The sequence below is a fragment of the Sarcophilus harrisii genome, chromosome 1 (genome assembly GCF_902635505.1).
Source record: "Sarcophilus harrisii chromosome 1, mSarHar1.11, whole genome shotgun sequence".
NCBI classification, from domain to species: domain Eukaryota; kingdom Metazoa; phylum Chordata; class Mammalia; order Dasyuromorphia; family Dasyuridae; genus Sarcophilus; species Sarcophilus harrisii.
Genome location: NC_045426.1, coordinates 379696315 through 379712937, shown reverse-complemented (window position 1 = coordinate 379712937; position 16623 = coordinate 379696315). Strand labels below are relative to the sequence as shown.

Sequence of the window (16623 nt, the reverse complement as noted above, 5' to 3'; positions counted from 1 at the left end):
TTGGTTCAAATATTTTAACAGATTTCCATGAACAAAAAACTTGAATAATTTTCATTTTGATGCAAGATTGAGCCTGAACCTATCTTTCTTACAAGGCATCACATATTTATTGCTCAAAGATGAGAACATCAGTGACCACTCCAAATATAGATCAATTATACATTTATTTAATGAAAACACTGCATATATTACTCAAAAGATCCATGAACACTTATAGGAAAACAATATATAGGTTGAAGAGTAAAAAGGATATGCCCAAAAGTCCAAGAGGTGTGAAGAGCAGGTCATTATTTATTGAGTGATTTTTCAATAAGCCACACATAAGAGCTGTATGTAACACTTATATTGATTTATTGAATGTCACAAAGTCTTTGACTCAGATCCTTACCTCCTGTCTTAGTAATGGACTGCAAATATGCAGAATAAATATAATTACAATGAGAACACTTGAGTCTTTGATGTTCAATTGTCATATGGTATTGGAAGATGTTTAAGCTCGTTGTAATGGTTATCTAATCTTAAATTTATATGTTCATATGTTGTGAACAAAACTGATCATGACTTTCAAGACAAAGGAGTTATATGAAAACATTGTGTTAAGCATGGGATGTATATGGATGACAAGTTATATGACTCCATTGAAAAGCATAATAAATAGCTACTTCATCTTTTGGAATTTTCTTCATCAATATAAAAATGTCATTTCTATTCAATAAATGTAAGATTCTTAATGTTTACCAAAAAGGAATGCAAAGTTAAGGCTTTGAGCATTAATCCTGAAAGTCAAATTAAGTCAATAAATGAAAGGACATTTTTGTAAATTCCTTTCTTCAGGCCTTCTCCAGGAAAGGCACATAAAGTTTAAGACTATCAAGAGGGAAAGTTAATTTTAAGTATGTTAAAAGATTAAATGGCATCTGGAAGTCAAAGGTTAATAGAAAAAACATAGAACAATTAATACCTAACTATGCAGTACTACTCTTAATAGATTCTTTTGGCAGGTAAAATGGATGACAATGAATTTAGAAGTTGCCCCCCTTAAATCTTCACAATATTAAGGAAATATAGTCTTATTGCCCCAAGGCAACAGTTAGACACAAGAATACTTATAAATAAGGAGGAAGAATCCTGATTAAAATTCTCAAAACTTGCAGTAAATTTTAAATGTATGGAAATACTTTTGGAACACAAAGCAATGGTTATGACTGGCAATAAGTAAGTACCACTTGATTTATGAATGCTAGCCAGAAGTGGTCTGTCTCAAATTTTTCATCTGATTTGCAGCTAAAACCTTCCACATGGGTTATCTCCTCCCACATGAAAGTGATCTCCATGAAATAAAGAGTTGCCTTACTTTTTTATTTGTATCTCCAGAGGCTTGCACATAGAAATACTTAAATGCCACATATATTTGTTCATTTATTTATCTCTAAACCAAAGCTACAAAAATAAGTTCCAAGAATGAAAGTAAAGATATACCTATGTGGACTCAACCGACAAAAATTTATCAAACATCTGAGTTAGTTGGATTTATTTTTATAAATAGATTTATTAGGGTGATTCAGAATCAAATCACTGCAATCAGAGATTACCAGAATGTTCTCTGGAAAGACCTTTATTGCTAAGTATATATTATGCAATTAAGTGGCATCTTACTGCAAGGTGCAAAAAATCAGCATCCATTGGATATCTAGAGTAAAAACAAAATACCTTGAAAATTCACCACAAACTATACTGGAACTGGAGCATCAAAACAGTTTGAACAGTTGAATTGTCCACAACCATTTTGTTATAACCTTGATCTCTATAAATTTAAGAACATTTTTAATAGATGTTGCCATGCAAAGTACTCACCTCTAAGCTCTTGGAATTAAAACTTTAAAAATATAAAGACCTAGTAGAACTAAAATTGAGTAGTAAAAAGTTGAGCTTGCATCTCAATACCTTTATTCAATTTAAAAAATAATTATTTTATTCACTTATGCAGTAATTTATGAAACATAAATATGCAAAACTAATAGCAGTATAGTGACTTGTATTTGTTCTTAATGTCTGAGCCCCATCAAGAATTGTTATAACATATATATATATACCTATATATACACATACACTATAATTTACATGTATAGTTTATTATGCAAAATGTTCTAAAAGACATTTTTCCTTTTTAGTTCAACCTCTGATTTCATTAGATAGAGGAACACCAATAGTGAATATGTCAGTCTTTCTTGTTTGAGAGACAGAAAGGTTAAGTAATTTGTTCAGACTCACAGTCTACTTTTATCAAAGGTAGGACTTGAACCCAGGTTTTTTCTGATTGCTAGACCAGTTCTCCATTTATCCATAATGCCATAGTTAGCATGTGTAAAACTTTTCAACCAGACAGTTTTCTTTGGCTCATCTTTTGTATATCTTGGTCATAGATAATGAACATTGAAAAAGGGTAGAATTGAGGAAGACCCTGCCTTCTCTTTTTTAGTTCCAGAGAACATTTTAATTATCTTATGCCTGTTTGGAAATGTTTGTGACATTCAGAATTAGCTCCTTGAGTTTTAAGATTAAGAATAGAGATTAAAAAATGCTGCCTTTCTGTACTACTGCTGCACATTTCCCATAAACTTTCTTTTAATTAAATGGAAAATTTCAAAGTCAGATCAGCAGGTTGTACTCTAGGCACAGCCGGCAACTTGATAAAAGGGCGTGAACATTCATGTAGAGTTCTTGTCTAACCCTGGTAACCAATTCATCTTGAAATCAATCTTTCTTATTATTACCAGAAATCCATTTTGTGTTACATATATCATCAGTGAGCACCAAGCTGGGTTATATAATTTGGGCCTCATATATAGGTTCTCAGATAATATGCATAGTAATTTTTTTTTTTTTTTTTTTTGTGGGGGAGAGGGAAGAGAAGTGGCAGTAGGAAGTATATTCTGGTAATGTTGGGGAAACCGTATGTGCCTTTGAAACTTTTAATTCAGTACTATATTTGAAAAAAAAATCTGTATTCCAATTAAAGGGGTGTGATTCAACAACTTAAATATGATCTTTGCCAGAATAATCAAAAAGGTATGCATATGTTTGTATGTAAATAGATGTGTATATATTTATATCTATAGCTATATGAATACGTAGATATAGATATAGATATGGATATGTATTAGTGGCACAATGGATAAAGGCTTGCCCTGGAGTTAAGAAGATTAATCTTCATGGTTCAAATCTAGCCTCAGACATTTACTAACTGTGTGATCTTAGTCAAATCACTTAATTCTGTTTGACTCAGTTTCTTCATCTTAAGATGAGCTGGAGAAGGAAATGGTAAACTCTTTGTCACAATCTTTGTCAAGAAAACTCCAAATGGCGTCATGAAGAGTTGGTCATGATTAAAATAAATGAGCAACAATTAGATAGGTAAATGTTATTTTTGTGTTAGTGAGTTTTCTTTTTTACCTGATTAAAAATCATTGTTCTTTAATTAAAAGTTAAAATTTCACCTTATGGACCTACAGTATGAATTTCAAGAAAGATTAACTAATTTTTGGTCAATTATAGAATAGATAATTCAGCAACTTTTCTGTTCACTTTGATTTGATTAGTCGTTTGGGATCCTAATTTTGCCTCTGATTCTTTTGGGGGTATTTATTTACACAAGTATTAGAGATAGATAGTTACCCTTTTCTAAGCTTAGCAGAGTGGATCATGGTAAACCAATTCTCTCTTTTTTGCCAAAACTTCTTTAGCTGAACGGGAATTTGCATAACTTGTCACCCATTTAATATGGGAGCAGTGACAGAATGGTGAGAGGATTATCTCCTGTCAAATACTGTCCTAAAAGCCTCCTAAACATAGCTTGTGTTTTCTTCCCAATGTCTAAGATGATCTTCTCCCTTTTCAGTTTTCTACTATGTCCTTTAGAATCCAATTTAAATGCCACCTTTTCCATGATGCCTTTCTGAATCTCTCTCACTTAGTTCCCCATGGCATTTGTGTTTTCCTTTTGTACTTACCCTGTGTTATTTGTATTACAATTATTTGCATGTCCATTATATCCCTCTTATTTAAATAAGTATCTCCTTTGGCTCTTAGCACAGTGCTCTGCATACTGACTGTGTTTAATAAATGTTTGTTGAATTAAGTTCAAAAGTATGAGCAGGGTTGGACTACTACCTTTTTTAGCTTGTTTTTTTTTAGCAAGAGGTCAAGGCATGGTCAGTTCTGTTTTGTAGTATCAGCTTACAATAACATTTTAATGGCTTAAGTTTTTTGTACCCTTAACTCATAGGCTGTGGGGCTATAGGAAGATCTTCAATGGTGTTTAAACTGGTGCTTTATTTTCATTTCTGCCACCAAATCTTTGATAAAAAAATTGGAGGAAAAAGAACATAAAGAATGAAGGAAAAGAATTATAACTATTTTATTTTATTTTTGTTTTTAAGAATGATAACTTTAAGACAAAATAAAACAAAATTGCTGTCTTTATTTTTTTCTTCTTTTTAGAGTTACATATTAAGAGTTAAGTAGCTTCAGAAATCATGGTGTGGCTTCTCTTATTCCAGATTATTGTTTTACCTTGAAATACTCAATTCTTTCCTATCCCAGATTTGTTCTTCACAATTTTTCTTCTTTTATGACCTTCATATTTTTAATCTCCCTTTCTTCTGCATAATAGCTCACATTTCTATAATATAAGGTTTCCCTCCTTCCTTCTTTCTCTTCCCCTCTCCTTTCTCTTCCCCTCTCTTTTCCTTTTTTTTCTTACCTCCCTCTCTTCCTCCTCTCCTTCTTTCCTTTCCTTCTTTTCTTCCTTTCCCCCTTGCTTTCTTAGCACTTTACTTGGCATATACAAGCTTAATAAATGTATTTTCATTTAATGAAGAAATTCTATTATTGCATATAGGTACATTTTGTCCAGTTTTTGTTCTTTTGAAGAGTTATCTAGATCATTGAGAAGTCAAGTGCCTTATTTGTTCCTCTTAGTCTCTAGGCATAAATGATTTGACTTGGAGACAGGTCTTTGTGGCTCCAAATCTGGGTTGCTGTCCAATAGGCCCTATGTTCTCATGGATACTTAAAGTTTTCTTCACTTCCCACAATGGGTTTGTGATGATTGCTGTATTGCTCACTTAAGTTAGATTCTGGTGTTTTGGTTTGGGTGTACAAAACTTGCACTTGGATTGGATTTAGTGTTGTCTATTGCATCATTTTCTCTCATTGGATCACAATAAAGAAAGATCTGTTTCCTCTTACAGTGTACCCCTAAAATCAGTGATGCAGACATTTCACCTACATTTTTTAAAAACATGAATCATGCTGTCCAGATGAAGAGTTGAAATCTTATTATACCGTGGGGGTGGGGGCGGGGAGACTAGAAGGGGGAATTTGGAAATCTAGTGAATTAAGGACATAAAAAATTGATAAAGATAGGACTGTCTGTTTTTATATTCTGCCACATAACATGGGTTTAAATGAATTTGCCTATAATTTGTCTTCAAATACTGACATTTAACTCTTAGGCTGTATAATTGAACTGGCTTTTTCGAGAGTAAAATTCATACCCTGTGTCCAGGCTAATATGTTCACCTTCTATAAACATTACTGCCTATGGTTACAGCTGGAATAAAAAATTCCTTTTATATACATCATAGCTGGCAGAGGCTCCTGAGACCACCACAAATCATTCCAGTCTTTTGGAGCTTGCTGACAAAATGCACAAAAATGTAAAACCAGGCTGGTCTAAGATGGATTGACTTTGAAAACCTATTAGCTTATTTAGACCATTGTTTATACTGTTATTTTTTGTAAGATGCTGAGTAAAGTATTCTACAAGCTCTCCTTATTAATTTAGTTTCCAAGCTTAGTAACCTGACCCCTTACCAAAAGCAGTTTCTTTCCTACAAGCCATTTCTGGCTTTTTTTTTTTTTAAAGGTTGATAATAGGAATAATGAAGCAGTCAGTTATTTATGCAGTCATGATTGGCAAAAGTGATTAGAACATGAACCTGCCCAGAAGCAATGATTAGGTCATGAAAATGTTAAGGAATACTGAAACCAGGCACTATATTTGACATTTAAGAAATACTATTCCAACCCTTAATCACGACAACTTGTTTTTAAGGTATTTATACAGAATAATACCTTTGGACAATGAGCCTTGTACTAGCAGTATGCATAATTAAATATAAGGGGGAGATTCAGAAATCATGTGCTGTAAGACAAGGGACTAGGGAAGAAATTACTACAGTGACAGGTGAAGAACAGATTTCTCTCCTGGTCACAAACGCCTGCCTCCTACAAATATGACCTTGGTGGCTGGGTATTCTTATAGCTCTAAATAGTTTCAAGGGACCAGGAAGTTGTGTGTGTGGGCAATGGTCTTTATTTATTTATTTTTGGTTCATAACTGAATACAAAGATCTGAGCGGGAACCGAGACAATCAACTCTCTCTGACTCCCGGTTTAAAAATGAAATGTTGCCTTGATTGACTTTTACAATTAAATTATAAGCTCCCCCTTTTTTGTTTGTGTTTTCTTAAAGTAAAATTTAAATTCTTTAAGAATAAAGACTTTTATTTTAGTATTTAAAAAAAAAAGTCCAATTCCTAACATAGTTCCTGGTATATAATATCAAAATGGTCAATAAATACTTGTTGAATTGCAGTTTTTATAGTTTGTAACTTATGAAATAAGTATAACCAACCCCCTTTCCTCCTTCATTAGTCCTAGTTGTTTTTAGTTTTGTGTATTTGATAATTAGGGGAAAATGTCTCTTTGAGTGGGATAGCTTTGCTCAATTCATTGTCATTACCAAGTCAAATACTAAAAGAAATCCTGGGAAAGGCTGGCAGTAGATGAAGATGGCCTTAATATTAGTCCAAAAGTTTGATATTTTGGTAAAATTTTGTATTTCTTAGAAAGCTTTGGAAAAAAATTAAATATTCACTTCAAAGAGCAATTCTTAAATACTTATGTGCAAAGCACTCAGTTGACACTGAAAATAGACACAAGATAAAAAAAAAAAATGATGTGGTCTTTCTCTGAAGAACATACATTATGTGGGTAGAGATATACCATGTATATAGATTTAAAAATCCAAAGTAATTTCTGGAAAAGGAGGAGGTCCTAACAGTTGAGGTAGATTAGGATGGCTTTTTGCACTTGACATTTGACACCTGAACTTAACCTTAAATTAATCTAGGATAGGCATTCTTAACATACAATGCTTGAACTTGTTTGTAACATCTGATAATTATGTTTAATATGTTTATTAATATATAATTACTAAATTATATTAATTAAAAGACTTAAGGTCAAAGGTAAATATATCCAAAAATAAAAATAATTATTTGTTATATAAGTCAGATATAAAATTTATATTAATATAACCATTTGAACTCTACTGGTAGAAGCTCTTTTCTAGAAAATAATCTGGAGGGGAGATTGGGAAGTTCATTTCTTTTCCTTAATCTGGAGGGGAAATTGGGAAGTTTTATTTTTTTTCCTTAACTTGCTATCTCACCCTTGCAGCAACAGTATAGAGAGTGCCAGGAACTTCTGAGTCTTTATCAGAAATACCTTTCTGAACAGCAAGAGAAGCTTAGTCTGTCCCTTTCAGAGGTTGGCACTGCTAAAGTGAAGGAGCAGCAACAGGTAAGCAAGAATCTTTTACATTCCATTTTCTTGACCCTGATGGTAAGACCACCAAGGTGCTTTGCAGTGTAGAAATGTTATTCTAAATTGTTTTAGCTAGTTCTTTTACCTTCCACTTTCTCTCTCTTCTCTCTCTCTCCCCTTTCCCTTTCCCTCTGCAAAATAAACATATAGAGCTCTGACCTTTTAGTAACAAGTAATCTGATCCTAGACCTGTGATTTTGTTTGAGTGAAACTCCTAGTTGGGAAACTGCCTCCAAATGATACTATATTGGTAATTTCTTCAAATTAACAGTTCTTTTGCAGTTATAAGTCTGAGAAGAGTTACCTGGGCCCCAATGTTTTGCCCATGGTTACACTCATAGTGGTTGAAGACAGAGTTTGAATCCATGTCTTTTGGTGTGTTCCCCATGTGGACATGCTGTTTCTCTAAAATCTTTATAATGAACATGAAATATAAATATAAAAATGAACTAAAATAGAAACTGTTGGGTTTTAAAAATTGTATTGTGAGTTCATGTTGATTAATATTTTAAAGTATATATACTAAAGTTTCTTTTAAATTGGTCACATGTTATGACAGGAATAATGTACTATTTTTCTCTTCTTTGAATGGATATCATTTTTTAAAGGTCAGACTTCAGGCACAGGTACTTTATTGATATAGTCCACCTCTTTAAAATGCTATATTTCAAATGGGAAATGTGCTTTCCTTAATTTTCAAGGTGCTACTTTTTCTGGGGTGTGAGAGTTAAGTCCAAATTCCTTTATTAAATCTTCTTTCTATCTTCCTGCATGAAAATCAGTGTCATCATAAAAGGGATGGAGACAGTGCTCAAATAACCTTGTTTTTGTCATATCTGGAAGTATTTTGCCCTCGTCAGCCATATTGAATAGGAGAGTTATTTAGACAAATTATTTCTGGTCAAACTCCTCAGGGATGCTAGAGGAAGATCTCGGAGGAATTCCTCTTCTTGATTCCTCCTTCTCCCTCCTCTCCTCCTATTCTCCTATTCCTCTCCCTCCTCCCTCTGCTCCCTCCTTCCTCCCCTCCCCCCACCCCACCCATATTTCCCTAAGACTCTATAATCACAGGTCTGAGGTGGTATAAAGTAGAGATTTAGGGCCTATTCCAGATAGGATCTTTTCCTGTAATGTTGTGGAATGTAGTGGCACTAAATGGTCACTAGGGGGCTCCAAAGACATCTACATAAGGCGGTCTAACCCATTTTTCCCTCTTGTTTCTGATGGGAGAGCAGGAAGTCACACTATTGTGTGACAGTGGTCTGTATTTAAGCTAGTAATTTCTTGGTATATTTGACAAGAGACTGATTTATAGTTGATAATAGTGCCTCAAAATGGTCTTAATCCCTTTCTATCTCTGCTTCTTGTCCCCACCTCCCCATAATCTACAAAGGGAAAGGTTGGGAGTCAGAAAGAAGTGAGAGGGGAAAAGAGCTAGTCAACTACTCTCCTACTAGTGTGATAATGTTGGCGTTTTGTGTGCCAGTGACAATGAAACCACATGCATGGAAAAGACATATTAAAAAAGAGGAATGCCTTTGAGTTCAAGGAACCCTTCCAATTCTTACAATATCACATCCTCTCTAGCTATTACTAGAGAGTTTTTGTGAGTAGCTGTTGGTGGGAAATGCTTTATCCTCTGGTTAGTGTGGTTCCTCCTGAAGTCAAGCATTGTGGTCTTCCTACAACAGTTGATGGCTGAGCCCATATTTGCATCCTTGCTGACTTGGAAGGAATTGCCAAAAAGTATTTGCTCCCCTGGTCTAGCCTTTATGAGTCCCAGAGAGATCTCTGAAACACTGGCATAAAGCGGAGTCTGAGAGTCTCTGAGTTGTCACTTTGAGTATTTAAGACATTAAGTCCAGTTCTTAGATAGTGTTTGATGGATTCAGACTCAGTCCTAGCTGCTTTGGTAATGAAGTTAGTTGAAAGTTAAAGTACCTTGTCATCCAAAGACAACTGACTCACTTGCCTCCTAGAAGCAGATGGAGATAAGACAATTGTTTCCTTTGGTGGCTTGGTCATAAGAATTTCCAGATTAATTCCAATTTAGAGCATAGCTGTATTATCATTATTTCCACTTTTGTCAAAAAGTCTCTCTGAACTGCAATGAGGAGAACTCTTTTCTTTCTCCCTGGAAAAGGATGAACCTAACATGTTCTCATTTTTGGCACAGAGGTCATTCTGAAGATTCTGAACCTGAGATAAGAGCTTCTCTTCCAAGAAAGCTATTTTTTGGAGGAAAGCATCAACAAAGATAAAAAGTCTGGCATTTCCAGATCTCTGTTTCCAAAAGGTGACAGCCACACCCTATCTTTTGTCTCCAAATGAAAAACATAGACTTTGAAGTGATTGAACCAGAGGTTTTTAGTTGGGGAAAGAATTCTGAGGTGTTGCCTCTCCTGAGGACTAGCCTTTCTTGAGATAAATGTAAAATTTCATCGGTTTCCTAAACAAGGTAGTTGCCCTTTTAAAAATAATTTAAAACAACACCTAATTTCTATATTTTGAGGTGATGGGAGCTGTTGATTGTTTGTGAAGCATTTGTTTGATTTTGAAGGACTTGTTTATTTTTTCTCCCTAAAGTTGGTTGCCATCTGGTTCAGATTAGGTTGTATAGGTTGTTTCATAGTCACATTTCACCCGCAATTCACCAGGAGTGCTCTGACTTATGATTTTGCTTCTTGTGGGATATATATCATATTTGTTTCTATTTCATTTTCAATAAAAGGAAACCTTCCTAGGGGAGTTTTTATCTCAAATTTTCCTTAAACATTGCATCATTTTTCATCTTATTTTTAGATCTTACCTGTAATCATCACCTTCTCCCTGTACTCTTTCCAACCCTCACCATCACCCCTCCCTTGGTAAATAATTCTTGGATTTATTATTTCTTTGCTTTGGCAGAGTTTTATACTTTAGATTTTGGAAAAGTCCTTTTCATCTACTTATCTAAGCTAGCAGTTATAGAAATCTGACCCTTTCCATGTCTCATTAATTTAGTCTCGTAATAGTCTTGTGAGTTATGTAGTAAGTTTCTTATCTTCATTTTATAGATAAAGAAACTGAGATTTAGAAAAGTTAAGATTTGCTATTGGCCACATAGCCAGAAAAAGTCCAAAGTGGTCTTTGAACCTAGATCTTCCACCCTCAAGTCTAGTACTCTCTTTAATCTGTCATTCTGTCTCTGTTGACTAGAAGAATTGGTTCGCACTAATGTTTTGGCATCCTAAAGTCTTGAGTAATTTTCCTCATGTAACTCAGGAAATTTAAAATTCTCTGTTGTTTCATTGGCAAAGCCACCTTCTTTTTGAAACGTTTGTGGTATTCCTTCCACACTTAGCCAAGGCAGGGCAGGGGGGAGGGTTTGGCGAGGAAGGGCATAGAGCAATTCCCCTGTTACTGAAAAAATAATGACATGCATGATTGGCTTAGGCTTTACTATTCTTTTCTGTCTCTAACTGTAATCCATCTTTCAGGTTGTTATAAACTCTATAATGTCACCTCTTGGTAACTTCTTTGCTTGCTTATGTTGAAAGCCATTTTCTCTAGATCCCTTTGTCTTCTGTGAGGAAGTGGAGGTTGTGGACTATGGTAGAGAGCACTATTGCTTCTTAAGCATTTTCCAGAAAGGAATATGTCCTTGGTGTGGTAGCAGTCTGTCTGTTCGTGGAGTACTTCCATTTTATTATCTGATCATTTGTTATACATTTTTTGTAAAATTTTGGACAAAAGTTGATTTTGCTGTGTATGCTTTTTCTCCCCCTTTGCTAAGAATAATATCTTAATTCCTGGGTCATTTGAATCCTCTCAGAGTCAGAGGCATTTTTTTTTTTTTTTTTTTTTACTGCTTTGTGGTAGTTATAGCCATGTGGAATATTGAGTCTCAGAACCACCTCCTACTCCCTTACTGTTTCCATGGATATTTTAAACTAGTCTTCTTCAAGCAGGATAGAGATATGATTGTAAAGTTTCTTGTTTTTATTTTGATTTTGAAGGCATTTAACATTGAGCTGGCTGGCTGGTGTAGATAGAAAGATTGCACTAAATCAATGCTTCTGCCCTGCAAAACTGTACTGAAGAACAGTAAAAAAATATAAACTCTTTATCATTGACTCTTGTACAATAGTACAAGTACAGCTTTACTTTAGAGCCTCTCATTAACTAATTGTCTTAGAACTTTTAGTTGAGAAGAGGGAACTGGTAGTAGGAGGCCCAAAATACAGAAATTAGTAATCATTTTGTTAAAATGAATTTTTAAGAATTTAGTGTAGAAGGCAGCTAGGTGGCACAGTGGATAAGCACCAACCTTGAAGTCAGGAGGACCTGAGTTCAAAACTAGCCTCAAACACTTAACACTTCCTAGCTGTGTGACCCTGGGCAAGTCACTTAACCCTAATTGTCTCAGCAAGAAAAAAAAAGAACTTCTGTAACATCAGTTTTGTAATCAATAAAAAAATTAACTACAGAAAACTGCTGGTTCATGGATGATGGAGAAATAATAAAACAGGTGATCCCTAAGTATCTTCCAGTTTTAAGGTTCTCTTAAATTTATAGACAAATGCCAATTTGTGCTTAATAAATCAAAGATAATTATTGACAGTATAGAATTTTTTAAATAGCTCATTCTACAGTCTTAGAAATCATATTAACTACTCTTTAGTTTCCAAATCATCCATTTTAATGATATACTTGCTTCCACATCAATATCTTTCATTCTCTGTCTTTTGTCACTTTTACCCTAGTTATTAATTCTGGGTAACCTTAAATATTCTCATCCTTTTAACCTTTGACAACCACAGGGAAGGACTCTTTCTTAGTCATTGCTGACAAAATTCTTGCTCTAGTCCTCCTTTTTTTTTTTTTAATTTTTAAAAATTTTTTTATTTAATAGCCTTTTATTTACAGGTTATATGTATGGGTAATCTAGTCCTCCTTAATAAGCTGATTCTTCAACTGGAAGATATCTAACTGAGAAGCTAGTGTTACTTCAGAAAGAGCCCAGCAATGCTGCTTGACAGACTTGAGGAGAAATGCCAGAAGGAGAACAGAAGTCTGTATACAACGTTCTTTTATTTGATCAAGGCCTTTGATACTGTCAAGCATGAGGGTTTGTGGAAAATTATAGCAAAATTTTGGTTGCCTAAAAAGTTCATCAATTTTATATGCCATTTCCATGATAGCATACTTGTATGGTTTCTGAATAATGGTTGATGCTTTAGTACTTTCTCAGTGACTAATGGAGTGAAGCAAGATTGTGTGCTTGCTTCCATGCAGTTTAATGTGATGTTTTCATCAATGTTGTCAAGATGCCTTCACTGAGGACAAAAATGTCATCATCAAGCTTATTAGCTACTGCACTGACAGTAAATTATTTAACATGAAAAGGCTACAAGCCAAGACTAAAGTGAAGGGAAATTTGCTGCATGATTTTTTTTTTGTTTGCAGATAATTGTGCCCTCAATGCAACCTTCTGAGAGTGAGATGCAATAAAGTATGAATTTATTTTCTACTTTTTGTTCTCATTTTGGGCTAACAATTAACACCAAGAAAAATACAAATTCTTCACCAGTGAGCTCCATACAATTTATTTATGGAATATAGTGATTAAAGCTAATGGAGAAATATCAAATGCCTTTCGTAAGTTCACTTAATCCTGTCATTTTACTTTCCAGGGATGTACACATAGATGATGAGATTGATCTATGCATTGCCAGACCTAACTCATAGTTTCAAGCAGGAAAAATGTAGGAGAGAAGAAATATTAGACTGCCTATTAGACTAAGAGTTGACAGAGTCATTGTGCTAACTACTTTGTTGCATGCCTGCGAAACCTGAATAATATAGTAGTGCCATGCCAGGAAACCAAGTCGCTTCCCTTTGAATGGTCTCAGGAAGATTCTGAAGATCACCTGGTAAGATAGGGTAATTGAATTAAACTCCCAAGTTTAACTTTTTTAGTTAAATTGCCAAGCATTACAACTCTACTGCAGTAAATGGGCTCTGATGGTCTGGCCATGATGTTCAAATGCCAATATGTTTGTCTATAAGATTATTTTGCAGAGAACTCTCACAAGGTAAGTGGTCACATGAAGATCAGAATAATCAATGCACAGATACTCTCAGGATGTCTCTGAAGAACTTTGAAATCGATTATGAGACATAGGAGATACTAGCAAAGGACCATCCAACATGGTATACTCACATCAAAGAAGGCATTGTGCTCATTGAGTGAAGTGGAATTAACAATAGGTCAAAAGAAAAGTGAGATGTACAAATTTAGAGTCATCTCCATTCCAAATGTTCATTTTAATTCTTGTGCCTGATTTGTGATAGAGCCTTCTAAGCTCATGTTAGTGTGATCAGCTATAGTCAGACACATTTACTTTGACTCCAACATGTTGCCATTCTGGTCCTCTTCAAGAACAAAATAAAACAGCCATACCCAGTTTTGAGGCTCTCAAGTCTACAAATAACAATTTGTGGTTAATAAATTAAAAAAAAATCACTTAACTCTGTAATCTTAGTAGTTAGTCTAATAGTTGACAAAACTGACAAATCATATTAGCTTGTCTTTGTTTCCTTTTTTTTTTTCCTGAGGCAATTGGGATGAAGTGATTTGCCCAGGGTCAGCACTGCTAGGAAGTTATTAAATGCCTGAGACCAGATTGAACTTGGGTCCTCCTGACTTCAGGGCTGGTGCTTTATTCACTGAACCATCTAGCTGCCCCCAGCTTCTCTTTATTTCAAAAAAATCATCCATTTAAAATGAATGCATTTGCCTCCTTCTATCCTTGAATCTCTCACTCCTTTTATGTTTTGCCATCCTTTAACTCCTAATGATTAATTCTAGGTAATGCTCACCATCCTCAACCTTTTATTCTTGTCTAAGGCTTCTGAGTTTTTCTTTGGAAAATCACACAAGAAATTGATGTTCTCTCATTTAACTGGCTCCTCATTGCTTGACCACAATTGTTTTATTCATCTTTTATTAACTTCCTCTAGGTTAACCCAACATGACCATCTTAAATCTTTTCCATTTTGCTTCCCTTTCACAACAACTGACCTTATTTCTGACTTTAGTGACAATATTATGGTCATTTAATGTGAATTTCTTCAGTACTCTACATAGCAAAACATTTCTAGGTTAACCCTTCCTCTACTTATGGATTTGTAAATTGTTAGAGCTGTAAAAGACCTTAGAATTTATCTGATCCAGCTCTTTACTTTTTCAGATAAGGAAACTGTGAGCCTCAGAGGAATTCAAGTTCACCTAGCCAATTGGGCCCTACCTAGAATTGACTTCAGGTTTCCTGATCTCTTGGCTAGAATTCTAGTCACCATCTCATGCTTTCTTATTGTTTTAGAGAAAGAAAATCTAACAAAATATTTAACATTTAACAATTTAATAAAATAATTTGATAAACATTTATTCATTGCCTCCTCTATAGGCATTTAGCCCTGTGCCTGGACACTGGGGAAACAAAACTAAAATAATACATAGACTCTTTCATGAAGGAATTTGTAGTCTAATTGGAAGAAGAGCTAGGTTGGAGGTTAAGAAGTGAGAACATTAACTCAAATAACTATGAAACAAGGATGCACATGTTAAGTGCAAAAGGAGAGATAAAAAAGGTGTTTTGTTAGAAATCTGAATTCATTTGGTCAAAAAGATTTATTAAATGCTTACAACTAGACACTGTAGTGAAAGAAAACTTTCAGTTAGGGAATCAGAAAAGGGAGGAGCTTTTGAGTTGGGTCTTGAAGGATTCCCTCCCCTGTGATCCTGTGATTGGTTATTAGATCCTTATCTCTGAGTGACTATATAAAATAAACCAGAAATATTTGGTTTTTTTTTTTCCTCAGAGCTTTTGTTGTACTTTGTACTTATGCCTTTTTTTGTGTTCTAGCAGTGTTTTTAATAATTGCTTTGTGACTGACATACTTAGTATACTTTAATGGTCATTATTATGGGTAATTGTGTCCCTATCTAACCAGTTAATTCTTTTTCTAAAAAATTTATTTATTTAATAGCCTTTTATTTACAGGTTATATGTATGGGTAACTTTACAGCATTAACAATTGCCAAACCTCTTGTTCCAATTTTTCACCTCTTACCCCCTATCCCCTCCCCCAGATGGCAGGATGACCAGTAGATGTTAAATATATTAAAATATAAATTAGATACACAATAAGTATACATGACCAAACTGTTATTTTGCTGTACAAAAAGAATCAGACTCTGAAATATTGTACAATTAGCTTGTGAAGGAAATCAAAAATGCAGGTGGGCAAAAATATAGGGATTGGGAATTCAATGTAATGGTTTTTAGTCATCTCTCAGAGTTCTTTCTTTGGCCGTAGCTGGTCCTGTAAGTCTCCATTACATATGGAGTCAGTTCAGTTCATTACTGCTCCATTGGAAATGATTTGGTTGATCTCATTGCTGAGGATGGCCAGGTCCATCAGAACTGGTCATCATATAGTATTGTTGTTGAAGTATATTATGATCTCCTGGTCCTGCTTGTTTCACTCAGCATCAGTTTGTGTAAGTCTCTCCAGGCCTTTCTGAAATCATCCTATTGGTCATTTCTTACAGAACAATAATATTCCATAATATTCATATACCACAATTTATTCAGCCATTCTCCCAACTGATGGACATCCATTCAGTTTCCAGTTTCTAGCCACTACAAAAAGGGCTGCCACAAACATTTTGGCACATACAGGTCCCTTTCCCTTCTTTATGATCTCTTTGGGATATAAGCCCAGTAATAACACTGCTGGATCAAAGGGTATGCCCAGTTTGATAACTTTTTGAGCATAGTTCCAAACTACTCTCCAAAATGGTTGGATTCGTTCACAACTCCACCAACAATGAATCAATGTCCCAGTTTTCCCACATCCCCTCCAACAATCATCATTATTTTTTCCTGTCATCTTAGCCAA

General features: G+C 34.6%; 1 protein-coding gene across 3 annotated transcripts in view; it reads left to right on the top strand.

Moving 5' to 3' along the window:
* The window catches only part of KIAA1328 (KIAA1328 ortholog), a 562551-nt gene that overhangs the window by 223681 nt on the left and 322247 nt on the right, over positions 1-16623 (top strand). For all 3 annotated transcript variants that reach the window (XR_004230870.1, XM_031946042.1, XM_031946041.1), the window contains exon 6: positions 7520-7650. Coding sequence is in view for 2 of the 3 variants with exons in the window: in XM_031946042.1 (XP_031801902.1) it covers positions 7520-7650 (131 nt within the window). In the remaining variant the exon portion in view is untranslated. The remainder of the gene's footprint in view (positions 1-7519; positions 7651-16623) is intronic.